General features: G+C 37.0%; 1 protein-coding gene across 1 annotated transcript; it reads left to right on the top strand.

The window, feature by feature from the left end:
- The first annotated feature begins 1,108 nt into the window (after positions 1-1,108).
- Positions 1,109-2,041, top strand: LOC124088867 (olfactory receptor 8B3-like). The gene has a single exon (XM_046438661.1). The coding sequence runs from the start codon at positions 1,109-1,111 to the stop codon at positions 2,039-2,041; it is 933 nt and encodes a 310-aa protein (XP_046294617.1).
- The last annotated feature ends 12,480 nt before the right edge of the window (positions 2,042-14,521 follow it).

Genomic DNA, 14,521 nt, shown 5'->3' with positions numbered 1-14,521 from the left:
TGGGATATCATTAACATATAAAATTGCATCTCTATGGTATACAACTTGATATTTTGACATACATACATATTATGAAATAACTCCAACAGCGATCACCTCTACCCTTTGTGTGTGTTTTGTGCATGTGTATCCATATAGTGAGAACATAATTTTAAATGCCATTCTGTTAGTAAATATCACATATACAATGCATTATTATTAACTGTTATTAACACGTTGTGCATTAGATTTCCGAAGCTCAATCATTTTGTTATATATTATATTTTCCCTCTCCTTGGCCTCTGGCCACCAATGTTCTATATGAATACAATTATTTATATTTCCCATTCAGATGAAATCAGGCACTGTTTCTCTTTCAGTGTTTTTTTTTATTTTTAGCAGAATGTTCTCACATTTTGTGATGAATACCAGGGATCTAAGACATATCATTTTCTTTCCATTTTGTGCAATCCTAAGACTCAAGTGAGAGTGGTAGAGGTAACTCTTTGAAAAGGAAACAGAGAATTTCAGAGAATTAATAGACACCAAAGTTGTGCATTAATCATTAATTTCCTTCTCTGTGGACTGATATCTCATTCTTCTAGATTAATGGTCTTTTGTGTGACATGGGGCAATAACTTAATCATTCCTAGACTCATGTTTTGTTTTAGATTAGGAAGAACATTCATGATTGCAAACCCACTAGTGTGTAATCTGCACTGAAGGTCAGCACCAGGTTGCTAAGATATTTGCCTCCAAATTTCCTAGTGATAGGAGGCTCAAGAAAAGGGGGAAGTAAGAGATAAGAGGACAATTTACTCTGATTCAGCTTTCTTCTTTTTTATTCCTGGGTTTTTCTGACAGTCATGTTTGTGTATGCTCGCACCAATCTTACTAATGTAGGCTAAGTGTGTGATGTTCTGAATTTAGTTTTAAGATTCTAATAAGAATTTTATATTAGTATACTGGCAACACAAAAGGCAGGTTGTGTGGATTCAGGTTGATTAGTTTCAGATATTTCTGGTACAAACCTCACTGGTGGGAGAAGATGTTCTTGGGAGAGTTGTGTTGTCTTTTAATGTAACTCTTCTATTTTTCTCCTTGTGTCCACAGATTCTTTTGGAAAAGAATGGCTCCTGAAAATACCTCTTTTGTGACAGAGTTTATACTGGTGGGATTAACAGATTGGCCTATTCTCCAAGTCCCCCTGTTCATCCTATTTCTAGTAATATATATGGTCACTGTGTTGGGAAATCTGGGTTTGATAACTCTAATTGGCCTGAACTCACATCTTCACATCCCCATGTACTTTTTCCTCTTTAACTTGTCCTTTGTAGACTTCTCTTACTCTTCCGTGTTTACACCCAAAATGCTGGTGAATTTCATTTCAAAGAAGAATGTTATCTCCTACAGAGGTTGTATGACCCAGCTTTTCTTTTATTGTTTTTTTATAATTTCTGAGTGCTATGTGCTGACATCAATGGCCTATGATCGCTACGTGGCCATCCGCAATCCACTTTTGTACAACATAGCCATGTCCCCTAAGGTATGCTCCAACCTTATGCTTGGTTCATACTTGATGGCACTTTCTGGTGCCATGGCCCACACTGGATGCATGCTGAGACTGACCTTCTGTGATGCAAACATCATAAACCACTATTTCTGCGATGCCCTCCCTTTGCTCCAGCTCTCCTGCACCAGCACCTATGCCAATGAGCTGGTTATATTTATTGTGGTGGGCATCAACATCATTGTGCCCAGTCTCACCATCTTTATCTCTTACGGTTTCATCCTCTATAGCACACTCCAAATAAGCTCCACTAAGGGCAGGTCCAAAGCCTTCAGCACCTGCAGTTCCCACATAATTGCTGTTTCTCTGTTCTTTGGATCATGTGCATTTATGTATCTGAAACCATCCTCTGCTGGGTCAATGAATGAGAATAAAATCTCTTCAGTCTTTTATACCAATGTGGTTCCCATGGTGAACCCTTTGATCTATAGCTTGAGGAACAAAGATGTTAAAGTGGCCTTGAGAAAAATCCTGAGCAGTAAAATGTTTTGATCAGAAACAGTACCTCCCTGTATGTGCAGTTGCAACACAGACAGATTCTCTGTGTTTACTTGAAATGTTTTTAGTGACATCTTTCTTATATTTCTTTTTTACCATTGGGGAGGGAAATTTGAAATGCATTTCTCAATGTTTTGTAGTAGGTTTTCTTTGTTCCCTCACCATTTATAGTTTCTCCTTTCACCATTTTTGCCTCTTTAAGAATAACATTAAGAACTTTTTTTTAAATTGCCATATGCAATCCACTTTTGTACAACACAGACATGTCCCATAAATTGTGCTATGAAGAATAGACTTTATTCTAAGAAATGGTGAATGGTTCTGCACATGACTAAATAATGCAATGCCACATTGATATTATGCCACTGGGCTGGAGAATTCTTGTTTGCTATTTTGATGAAGCAACAATTCTGTAATCTTTCTACTCTAGGTTTTAGTCTTCCTGTGGAGTATCTCTCTCTCTCTCTCTCTCTCTCTCTCTCTCTCTCTCTATATATATATATATATATATATATATATATATATACATATATAAAATATCATTTGCAACCACAGCGTATCTGTAAACACTATGCATTAAACACATTTATAAGAGATGTTATATTTTCCTTGTATGGCTTAACAAACACATATTATATTATCAATATATATATTTATTTTAGAGTTAGAATACTGAAGTTCAAAGAGGATGATGATTTGTTTAAAGTCCCACAGCTCCTTAAAGATAAAGCCTAGAATAAAATCTTAGCAACATGATTTCAAGTTTATTGTTCTTTTTAAAATATTTCTGTGATGCCCTCCCTTTGCTCCCTTTGCTTTTCTATTTTATTTTCTTAGTTTTATTTCACTAAACCTGATATGAGAAAGCTGACTGTGCTTTGTTCTAGGATGAGACAGGTTTTTGTATTATTATTACTATTATTACTGTTGTTACTTTTGTTTAGAAGATCAATTTCATGGTTCTTTTAGTTGGGAAGAGGAGTCTTTGGGGGGGCAGTGTAGATGTAAGATGATTAGCTGAAGTCAGGAACAGACTTTTAATTTTTCTTTTTTGAAATAAATTAAAAATTTTAGTGTCTTTTAATTGAGAGAATAGGAAGAAATTAGAACTACAATATCAGGACCCAAAGAGACAATATGACCAGGAAATAAGAGATCTATGCATGGAACATGATCAATGAAAGTTTAAACATCAGTTAAGTTTGCATTTGTAACCTGTTCGGTAATTATTCTCCACTTTTAATAAAGCCTTGGTAAAACTTCGGAACCATAATCACCTTATGTTAATAGTATTTGGGGAAATGAAAATCACTGTATATTTGTGGGTTGTCAGGAAGGGAGTACAACTTCAGGATACAAAATAGTGAATCATAATTGAAATTCAAGTAAGGAAGAAGGAATTTAGAAAGTAAAATAACAGGAAATGAAAGCTACTGCTTTCTCTTTTCCAGAAGACCCTAGAAACATGATGATAATAGGATTCTCATGGATAGGACACAGATTTATATCATTTGACTTCGAAGAATTTAGTCCCAGAAGCCAGTAGTACCTTGAAACAACTAAAGCACTTGTGTTTATGTTGACTTTCATAGACTCTTCCTGTGTGGAATTTAAGGTATGAAAACCCTATATTCTAGCTGGTAGAGCCATAGAATTCAGAAGGTCCATTTGGTGAATAAAACAAATGTGACAATGTCTTTTTGAGGGTAGGACAATAGATAATTTTCCTTTTGAGTAAACAGGCAAAGAGATGACTATGCTGAAAATTCTTAACCTGATATAAAAATTCATTATTTTCTAAGATAACTGTAATAAAATATATTATTTTCTCATTTTTTCTACTCTCTATTCACTGTTTACGTATTGAAAATGTATCATAAGTTGTTGACTTTGTTTTTAGATGTACCACATTGCTAAAATTGTTTTAAAATATAAACACATTTTTACTTTATTACTTTTTTGGTGTACAAAATTACAAAAATATTTTGTATGGAATATTTTCTATTTTTATTATAAATTATAATGATAGTATTAGTATAATTTTTTTAGATTTTGTCACAAGAATGACAATGGAGTAGTAATTCTCCAATACTCTGCAAATTGTAGCTCATTATTACATCATATTGTCATTTTTCCTTTCCTTTTTTATTCGGTGTACATTAGTTACAAAGAACAATGACTTTCATTGTGGCATATTCGTGCATGCATATAACATAGTTTGATCAGTTTTACTCCACACTATTTCCATTTACCATCCCTTCCTCTCTCTCCCTGACTTCTTTCCTCTGTTCTCAGAGTCTCTGTTGTACTTTCATGATGTCCTTTTTTTACCTTTTAGTTTCCACATATGAGAATAAAACTTCTCTGAGTCTCACATATTATGCTTAACCTGCTTCTGTTAGCTCCATAAATTTCCTGCAAAATATAATTTTATTTTTTATGGCTGAATAGAACTCCCTTGTGCATATATTCTGTCTCTTCTTTATCCATTCTTCTGTTGAGGGACTCCTAGCCTGATTCCATAACTATTGTGAATTGTGTGTTGTGATAAATGTGAGTATACTTGTGTCTCTGAAGTATACTGATTTACTTCTTTCAGATAAAAATTGAAGAGTGATAGAGGTGGATTATATGACAGTTCTATTTTTAGGTTTTGTTGAACCTCCACACTGATTTCCATTATGCCTTTGTTACAGAGGCAGAGCCTGCAGCAACACTGAGATAACCATGGTGATCCTTGGTTACCAGTTCTTGCAATTATGCCAAAAAAGTTATCAGACATGTTGTTCAAATAGTCATGGGCTAAAATTGAAAAAAAAAATGGACACTGTTAATAGAGAAAGCATGACCTTTAAGAGGAGAAGTATGGTATGCCTCTTGCTCTATGGTTTTATTGGAGGTACCAGGGAAGTTTCCAGAGAGCACTGCCCAGGTCCACCTCTTGATTTTCAACTGTCAACAGGACTGCATCAGACTTCCAGTTCCCCACTATGCATGGTAAAGTACAGGTTCCTTTGGCTCATGCTGACTGGTTCTAATTGGAACTTGTTCTTACAGATTTTATGATTAGGGATAATTAATAAGTGAAAATTGATGAATGGGAGGTATTACATCCAACAAATGGAAGCATCTGACCTCAACAACTTCTGCTAGTAGACTGTGAATTTACAGAAGACTATTGTGGAACATGGAATGGACACTCATCCCCTTCTCCTGATGTTTCCTTCCATGTGGAGGACATTAGTGCCATCATCTGGCTGTGCTCTTCTCCCTACATGACTGGGGATAACTTTCCCTTCTCCTTTTTCTTGGATAATGGTGGCTGCCTATGGGAAGCAAGTTCTCTCCCACTATAGGGACTGGTGAGCCTGTTGAACAGATCAAAAATTGTTAATCACATCGTAGGAAACATTAGAAAATCCATTTTTATGTTTGTGCCTTCATCACAAAATTCATGTATTAAAGTGTGACATTTTGTCTCTGATTTATCTTATTTCTCACTGTATAAGGACTCAGAAGAGACTGATATTCTGTATTATGTTGTTCATGACTATTAGAGATTGAAAAAATGTTTAAAATAATTCTAGCTACAAAAGAAGGTAATGAGACTAATGATATTAAAACACCATAAAATGACATAAAGATTTTAATTACAAGTAAATAGAATGTCTAGAAGGTAATGTGTAATCATTGATATTAAAAAGTAAATAGATAAAGTACATTGACAGAGTTGTAGAGATAATAGATAGAAAATTGATCTGAGTAAATTATAAAATGTTCAGCAAAGATGAAATGAGACAATATGGTGCTGAGAGCCACAGCCGAGTCGGAATTGCCCGTGGCATTTTGCCAATAGTATTGGTTGACAGGCGAGGCATTACTATCCGCCTGGGCCACTACTTTGGAGTTCTTATGCTACTTTGGAGTTCTCGTGGGGATTTCCGGGGATTCCCGGAGAGTTTCCATTGGTTGGGGAAGTGCAGGAAGAGGGATTTCCGGAGGAGATATTTCTGGTGGCTGGTTCCTGGACTAGCTGCGTGGGGTTCAGGATAGTTCCCGGGGAGCGTGTGGAGTGTGCTGGTGGAGTTCAGAAATAAAGTTTGTTCCTGCTTCAGTGGCTCGTCATTTGTGCCCAGCCAGACTGTGGCATTTGGCGGCCTGTGCAGGGAATGCCTGAAGCTCGGGGGTAAGTGAAATTGCTCGCCCCTAAGGGAAGGCGAGAGAATGGGTGACCATTTCAAAAAACAATGTGTTCTTGTTTTGATTTGTTTTGTTTTGTTTTCGAGCTGCCTATCCCACAGGAGTAAAAGGACCTCTTCCCTAAGGAACAGTAGGCTTATTGTTAGGATGCAGTTCTTCTACTCTAAAAGGACTTATGATAAGTCCTGGGGTATTTGATCCCGATTTTGAAGGTGAATTAAAAATTATAGCTAGTTCTCCAAGGGTATATCAGTAATTTCAGCAGGAGATAGAATAGCACAGTTATTAATAATACCCAGCCTACATGATAAATTTTCCAGTAGTAGTATAGAAAGAGGTTCCAGGGAATTAGGCTCCACAGGTGTAGATTGGACTATTCTGTCTTTGTATTTAGATTCTCGCCCAATGCTAAAACTAAATATTCAAGGACATGAATTTAATGGGCTACTGGATACTTAGCATCACATCTCGTCAAGAATGGCCAAAACATTGGCCGTTACAACAAGCTACTCAAACGCTTTGAGGCCTAGGAGTGGCAACTAATCCCCATAGAAGTGCAATGGTATTAGATTGGAAGGATCCTGAAGGATGTGAAGGAACTATACAGACATATGTATTGGATCATCTTCCTATAAATTTATGGGGACGAGATGTCCTAGATCAATTAGGTTTGACATTAACAAATAACATCAAGCCAAATGCACCCACTATTAGGGCTAGACAAGTTTTCAGGAAAGAAAAAAGATTAGGAGAACAAGAACAAGGTATAGCAGCACCAATTCAAATAGATCAAGGAATAAATAGACATGGATTGGGTTTTCAGAAGGGGTCACTGAGGCAATAAAAATTACTTGGAAATCAGAAAGATGAGTATGGGTTCCTCAGTGGCCCCTGACTAAAGAAAAGATACAAGCAGCCCATGACCTGGTCAAACAACAATTAGCGGAGGGACATATACAACCTTCCATATCTCCCCATAATACTCCCATTTTTTTTAAAAGAGAGAGTGAGAGATAGAGCGATAGAATTTTTAATATTTATTTTTTAGTTTTCGGCGGACACAACATCTTTGTTTGTATGTGGTGCTGAGATCGAACCCAGGCCGCACGCATGCCAGGCGAGTGCACTACCGCTTGAGCCACATCCCTAGCTCCATGATACTCCCATTTTTGTCATTAAAAAGAAATCTGGTAAATGGAGATTATTGCAAGTTTTAAGAGCCATTAACAATGAGATGGTTATTATGGGACCTGCTCAATCGAGGATTCCTCAATTATCTGCTTTGCCAAAAACCTGGTATGGTTTAGCTATAGATATTAAAGATTTTTTTTTTTCAATTCCAATTCATCCTGAGGATAGTCCATGTTTTGCATTTACTATCCCTGCACTGAATCATGAAGGTCCAGATCAGAGATATGAATGGAAAGTACTCCCTCAAGGGATGGCTAACAGTCCAACTAGTGTCAAATTTATGTTAACAAAGCAATCCAGCCACTTAGAAATCAAAATCCTGAACTACAAATATTTCACTTATATGGATGATGTATTATTAGCACATAAAGATAAAAACACATTGCTAGAATGTTATGCCACACTTACAAATTTATTAAAAAATTATAATCTAGAGATAGCAATAGATAAAGTACAATTAAATTTTCCAATTAATTATTTAGGAGTTCTATTATCCTCAACCATGGTCTGTCCACCCAAAATTCAAATATGAGTAGGTCAACTCAAATCACTTAACGACTTTCAAAAGTTATTAGGAGACATAAATTGGATAAGGCCTTATCTAGGCATACCAACAGGAGAGTTGGGACATTTATTTGATATCCTAAAAGGTCCATCAGATCCAAATTCACCCTGCATGTTAACGCCTGAAGCAAGAAAGGCATTAAAAATCATTGAAACATATATGGAAAATATGCATTTGGATAGAATTGATATGTTTGCTTTTATTATTTATTGTACTACCAACAAAAAATATTCCTACAGGAGTATTTTGGCATGAAGGTCCATTATTGTGGATACATTTATCTTATTCTCCTAACACTATTCTTACTAGGTATCCTGAAACTGTAGGACAATTAATACTCAAAGGAATAAAAGCAGCAAAGGGAGTGTTTGGAATTTCTCCCAATAAAATTATTACTCTATATACTATGGATCAAATTGATGAGTTAGCTAATGAGTTAAATACTTGGGCAATAATCGTGTGTGAATCTAATGTTTCATGTGATAACCACTTACCATCTAATCCTTTATTGTCTTTTTGGTCTTTGCATCCTGTAGTTTTTCCAAAAATGACAAGAAAAACACCTATCATGAATGCTCCAAATATATTCACTGATGGGTCAAATAATGGTACAGCAGCAGTAGTTACCCCTGATCAAACTTTTACATTTTTAGTACCCAAACAATCAGCTCAAAAGGTAGAGCTTAATGCAGTTTTACAAGCTTTTGTGATGTTTAAAGATTCTGTATTTAATTTATTTTCTGATAGTACATAGTTAATGCTATAGTATCCCTTGAAGATGCTGGTAGGATTTCTCCTTCCTCTACTGTTTTCTCTTTGTTTTCCACTATACAAAGTCTAATCTGGGACAGAAAAGATCCATTCTTTATAGGACATATCAGAGCACATACAGGATTGCCTGGAGCCCTTACTTTGGGCAATGATTTAGCAGATAAAACTACACATGACATACATATTTTCTCTACACTAGAAGCTACAAATTTTCATAAAAGGTTCCATGTCAATGCTAATACTTTACAAAAGCATTTTAAAATAACTAAGGAACAAGCTAGACAAATAATAAAACAATGTCAAAATTGTGTGATCTTTTTACCACAAGTTAATCTTGGAGTCAATCCTAGAGGACTGATACCTAACCATATTTGGCAGATGGACATCACACACTTGCCAGAATTTGGAAAATTAAAATATTTGCATGTTACAGTTGATACTTTTTCCAGATTTTTGATGGGCTCCCTTCATGCCAGAGAAAAATCTAAAGATATTGTAGCTCATTGCTTACAAAATTTTGCCGCTGTGGGCGTTCCAAAACAGTTAAAAACAGATAATGCCCCTGGCTATACCTCTACCTCTTTTAAACAGTTTTGCTTATAATTTGGCATTACTCACATAACAGGAATTCCATACAATCCGCAGGGACAAGGCGTAGTTGAAAGAGCTCATCAAACTATTAAAATGTACTTATTAAAGCAAAAAGAGGGAATTGGGAAGGGGTATATATCCCACAAAGATAAACTTAAAATAACCATTTTTACTCTAAACTTTTAAAATTTGGATTCATCAGGGCTTAGTGCTGTGGAAAGGCATATGCATCCAAAAAATGTACATAAGCCTGAGGTATTTTGGAAGGATATTCTAACAGGATATTGGAAATGTCCTGACCCAGTGATTGTCTGGAGTTGGGGTTCTATTTGTGTGTTTCCACAGGGAGAACAGCAGCCAATTTGGATTCCAGAGAGACTAACCAAAGGGATTTCTACAGACCAAAAAGAAGATGATTTGACTCAAATCCATAACAGCTGATATCCAGAGCTCCAGCTTGGCTATTCTTACATCTGCGAAAATGATTCTCCCACACCTGGAGGCTAATGAATAATGAACACCATTAAGGCCTATTTCAAATGTAAAAAACCTTGAGGCTTGCTTGTGGGAATACCTTCAGACCCATATGCAAGTTACAGGAAAAAGGATGGGATATCCAAATAAGAGTCAAACCCAGGTGGTAACCAGGATGCTATTTCAATATCTATTTTATTATTGTCTTTTCCCACATCATGAAGTTCTATTTTATTTTTTTGAGCTCATACAGACCTAGGTTAATGTTTTTCTGATCAGTTCTGTTTTTTAACTGTAGAGTTTTTCAACATTGCAATGGAGATTTCACCTGTGTAAAGCTACAAAGCCTTTACTATTGTCTTATGTGTTGTATGTTATGTGTGCACACTTCTGTTTTGTGTTGTATGTCTGTATGTGCGTATGTCCATATATATGAGAAGAGCTCATGAAAAAATGGATCCAAATATTTTTTTTTATTCACATGATTTAAATGGTTTAATTTAAATTGGGTAAACAGCTGTTGAGGATTGTTTTAACATGTGAACAAAAAAGGAGGTTAACAGATCTGTTTGTTTACTTTCACCTTTCCTTTTCATTATATTTAATAATTCTGTTCAGGATAATGTAAATTTTCAGAAAATTGTTTTCTTAGTGCCTGTTGAAATGTTACATAATTTTTTTTTTTAGCCATCATTGCCAGAATTCCTATCTTCATCCTAGTGCTGGTGAAGACAAAGATAAAACCAAACTACAGCTTCTACTATAGCTATTACAACAAACTGTATAAATTGATGCATCAGTTAATAATAATTCAACAAGTGATGCTCAATCAAGGAGTCGATTTACTTTGGGAGGAAATGGACATATTGATGAATTCCTCTGCTTTGAACTGCTTGCAGAACTTTCCTGGACTATGTATCACTTGTATGCATTGTGAACTATCTGTTGGTGCAGCGAATTGTGGTAGTGCTGGCGTATCTTTGCAGATGGTGTCATCGGTGGTACAATTTTTCCAAAAAGGGCCGTCATTTGGCTTGGTGTTGTGGCATTTTGCATCCTCCTCCCTTCTGCTAGTGATGGTCTAAAATTTGGGGGCCAACAGAGGTGAGGCAAAGAACCTCACCCCCCACTGGCACCAAGGCCAAATTTGGGGCCAACAGAGGTGAGGCAAAGAACCTCACCCCCCCACTGGAACCAAGGCCAAATTTGGGGGCCACAGAGGTGAGGCAAAGAACCTCACCCCCCACACTGGTGCAAAGGCCAAATTTGGGGCCAACAGAGGTGAGGCAAAGAACCTCACCCCCCGCCCCCACCGGTGCATAGGCCTATCCACAAGTATGGCTGTATGCTGGATCGGTAGTCAGTGACGGGTAAGGACCATATGTAGTATTGGACAACCTAAGACAGGCACGGTCCCTAAGCCACACTGCTTGTTGTTTAATTAAACAGAAGGGGGGAGATTTTGAGGGCCACAGCCAAGTTGGGATGACGCATGGCATTTTTACCAGAAGTAGTGGTTGTGAGTTGACGCCAATGAGCCATTAAGATGATGACTTTTTTTTTTTAATTTTTTATTGTGGGTTGTTCAAAACATTACATCTTTCTTGACATATCATATTCCACACTTTGATTCAAGTGGGTTATGAACTCCCACCTTCACCCCATACACAGATTGCAGAATCACATCAGTTACACATCCATTGATTTACAAATTGCCATAGTAGTGTCTGTTGTGCTCCGCTGCCTTTCCCATCCTCCCCCCTCCCCCCTCCCCACCTCTCCCCTCCCCTCCCCTCCTCACTCTCTACCTCCTCCACTGTATAACCCTGAGGGTCTCCTTCAATTACCATGCAATTTCCCTTCTCTCTCCCCTTCCCTCCCACCTCTCATCCCTGTTAAATGTTAATCTTCTTCTCCTGCTCTTCGTCCCTACTATGATCTTAGTTACTCTCCTTATATCAAAGAAGACATTTGGCATTTCTTTTTTAGGGATTGGCTAGCTTCACTTAGCATAATCTGCTCTAATGCCATCCATTTCCCTGTAAATTCTATGAATTTGTCATTTTTTAATGCAGAGTAATACTCCATTGTGTATAAATGCCACATTTTTTTTATCCATTCGTCTATTGAAGGGCATCTAGGTTGGTTCCACAGTCTTGCTATTGTGAACTGTGCTGCTATGAACATCGATGTAGCAGTGTCCCTGTAGCATGCTCTTTTTAGGTCTTTAGGGAATAGACCAAGAAGGGGAATAGCTGGGTCAAATGGTGGCTCCATTCCCAGCTTTCCAAGAAATCTCCATACTGCTTTCCAAATTGGCTGCACCAATCTGCAGTCCCACCAGCAATGTACAAGTGTACCCTTTTCCCCACATCCTCACCAACACTTGTTGTTGTTTGACTTCCTAATGGCTGCCAATCTTACTGGAGTGAGATGGTATCTTAGGGTGGTTTTGATTTGCATTTCTCTGACAGCTAGAGATGTTGAGCATTTTTTCATGTACTTGTTGATTGACTGTATGTCCTCCTCTGAGAAGTGTCTGTTCAGGTCCTTGGCCCATTTGTTGATTGGGTTGTTTGTTCTCTTATTGTCTAATTTTTTGAGTTCTTTGTATACTCTGGATATTAGGGCTCTATCTGAAGTGTGAGGAGTAAAGATTTGTTCCCAGGGTGTAGGCTCCCTATTTACCTCTCTTATTGTTTCTTTTGCTGAGAAAAAACTTTTTAGTTTGAGTAAGTCCCATTTGTTGATTCTAGTTATTAACTTTTGTGCTATGGGTGTCCTATTGAGGAATTTGGAGCCCGACCCCACCGACTGTAGATCGTAGCCAACTTTTTCTTCTATCAGACGGCGTGTCTCTGATTTGATATCAAGCTCCTTGATCCATTTTGAATTCACTTTTGTGCATGGCGAGAGAAAGGGATTCAGTTTCATTTTGTTGCATATGGATTTCCAGTTTTCCCAGCACCATTTGCTGAAGATGCTATCTTTCCTCCATTGCATGCTTTTAGCCCCTTTATCAAATATAAGATAGTTGTAGTTTTGTGGATTGGTTTCTGTGTCCTCCATTCTGTACCATTGGTCCACCCGCCTGTTTTGGTACCAGTACCATGCTGTTTTTGTTACTATTGCTCTGTAGTATAGTTTGAAGTCTGGTATCGCTATACCGCCTGATTCACACTTCCTGCTTAGCATTGTTTTTGCTATTCTGGGTCTTTTATTTTTCCATATGAATTTCATGATTGCTTTCTCTATTTCTACAAGAAATGCCGTTGGGATTTTGATTGGCATTGCATTAAACCTATAGAGAACTTTTGGTAATATCGCCATTTTGATGATGTTAGTTCTGCCTATCCATGAACAGGGTATATTTTTCCATCTTCTAAGATCTTCTTCTATTTCTCTCTTTAGGGTTCTGTAGTTTTCATTGTATAAGTCTTTCACCTCTTTTGTTAGGTTGATTCCCAAGTATTTTATTTTTTTTGAAGATATTGTGAATGGAGTGGTTGTCCTCACTTCCATTTCAGAGGATTTGTTGCTGATATACAGGAATGCCTTTGATTTATGCGTGTTGATTTTATATCCTGCCACTTTGCTGAATTCATTTATTAGCTCTAATAGTTTCTTTGTAGAGCCTTTTGGGTCTGCTAGGTATAGAATCATATCATCTGCAAATAGTGATAATTTAAGTTCTTCTTTTCCTATTTTTATGCCTTTAATTTCTTTCGTCTGTCTAATTGCTCTGGCCAGTGTTTCGAGAACTATGTTGAAGAGAAGTGGAGAGAGAGGGCATCCCTGTCTTGTTCCAGATTTTAGAGGGAATGCCTTCAGTTTTTCTCCATTCAGAATGATGCTAGCCTGAGGCTTAGCATAGATTGCTTTTACAATATTGAGGTATGTTCCTGTTATCCCTAGTTTTTCTAGAGTTTTGAACATAAAGGGATGCTGTACTTTGTCAAATGCTTTTTCCGCATCTATCGAGATGATCCTATGGTTCTTATTTTTAAGTCTATTGATGTGGTGAATAACATGTATTGATTTCCGTATATTGAACCAGCCTTGCATCCCAGGGATGAATCCTACTTGATCATGGTGTACAATTTTTTTGATATGTTTTTGTATCCGATTCGCCAGAATTTTATTGAGGATTTTTGCATCTAGGTTCATTAGAGATATTGGTCTGTAGTTTTCTTTCTTTGAAGTGTCTTTGTCTGGTTTAGGTATCAGGGTGATGTTGGCCTCATAGAATAAATTTGGAAGTTCTCCCTCCTTTTCTATTTCCTGAAGTAGCTTGAAAAGTATTGGTATTAGTTCTTCTTTAAAGGTTTTGTAAAATTCTGCTGTATACCCATCCGGACCTGGGCTTTTCTTAGTTCGTAGTCTTTTTACGGTTTCTTCTATTTCCTCAGTTGATATTGGTCTGTTTAGGTTTTCTATATCCTCCTGACTCAATCTGGGCAGATCATATGACTTAAGAAATTTATCTATGCCTTCACTATCTTCTAATTTATTGGAGTATAAGGATTCAAAATAATTTCTAATTATCTTCTGTATTTCTGAAGTGTCTGTTGTGATATTGCCTTTTTCATCCCGTATGCTAGTAATTTGAGTTCTCTCTCTTCTTCTCTTCGCTAGCATCGCTAAGGGTCTGTCGATTTTGTTTATTTTTTCAAAGAACCAAC

The sequence above is a fragment of the Marmota monax genome, unplaced genomic scaffold (genome assembly GCF_021218885.2).
Source record: "Marmota monax isolate L192 unplaced genomic scaffold, Marmota_monax_Labrador192_F-V1.1 WCK01_AAM20220418_F8-fsc00081, whole genome shotgun sequence".
Taxonomy (NCBI): Eukaryota; Metazoa; Chordata; class Mammalia; order Rodentia; family Sciuridae; genus Marmota; species Marmota monax.
The sequence above is the reverse complement of the archived record's forward strand: the minus strand, read 5'-3'. Positions and strand labels throughout refer to the sequence as shown.

Coding starts and splice junctions, on each gene's coding strand:
- LOC124088867 (XM_046438661.1), top strand. CDS start 1,109: ATGGCTCCTGAAAATACCTCTTTTGTGACAGAGTTTATACTGGTGGGA.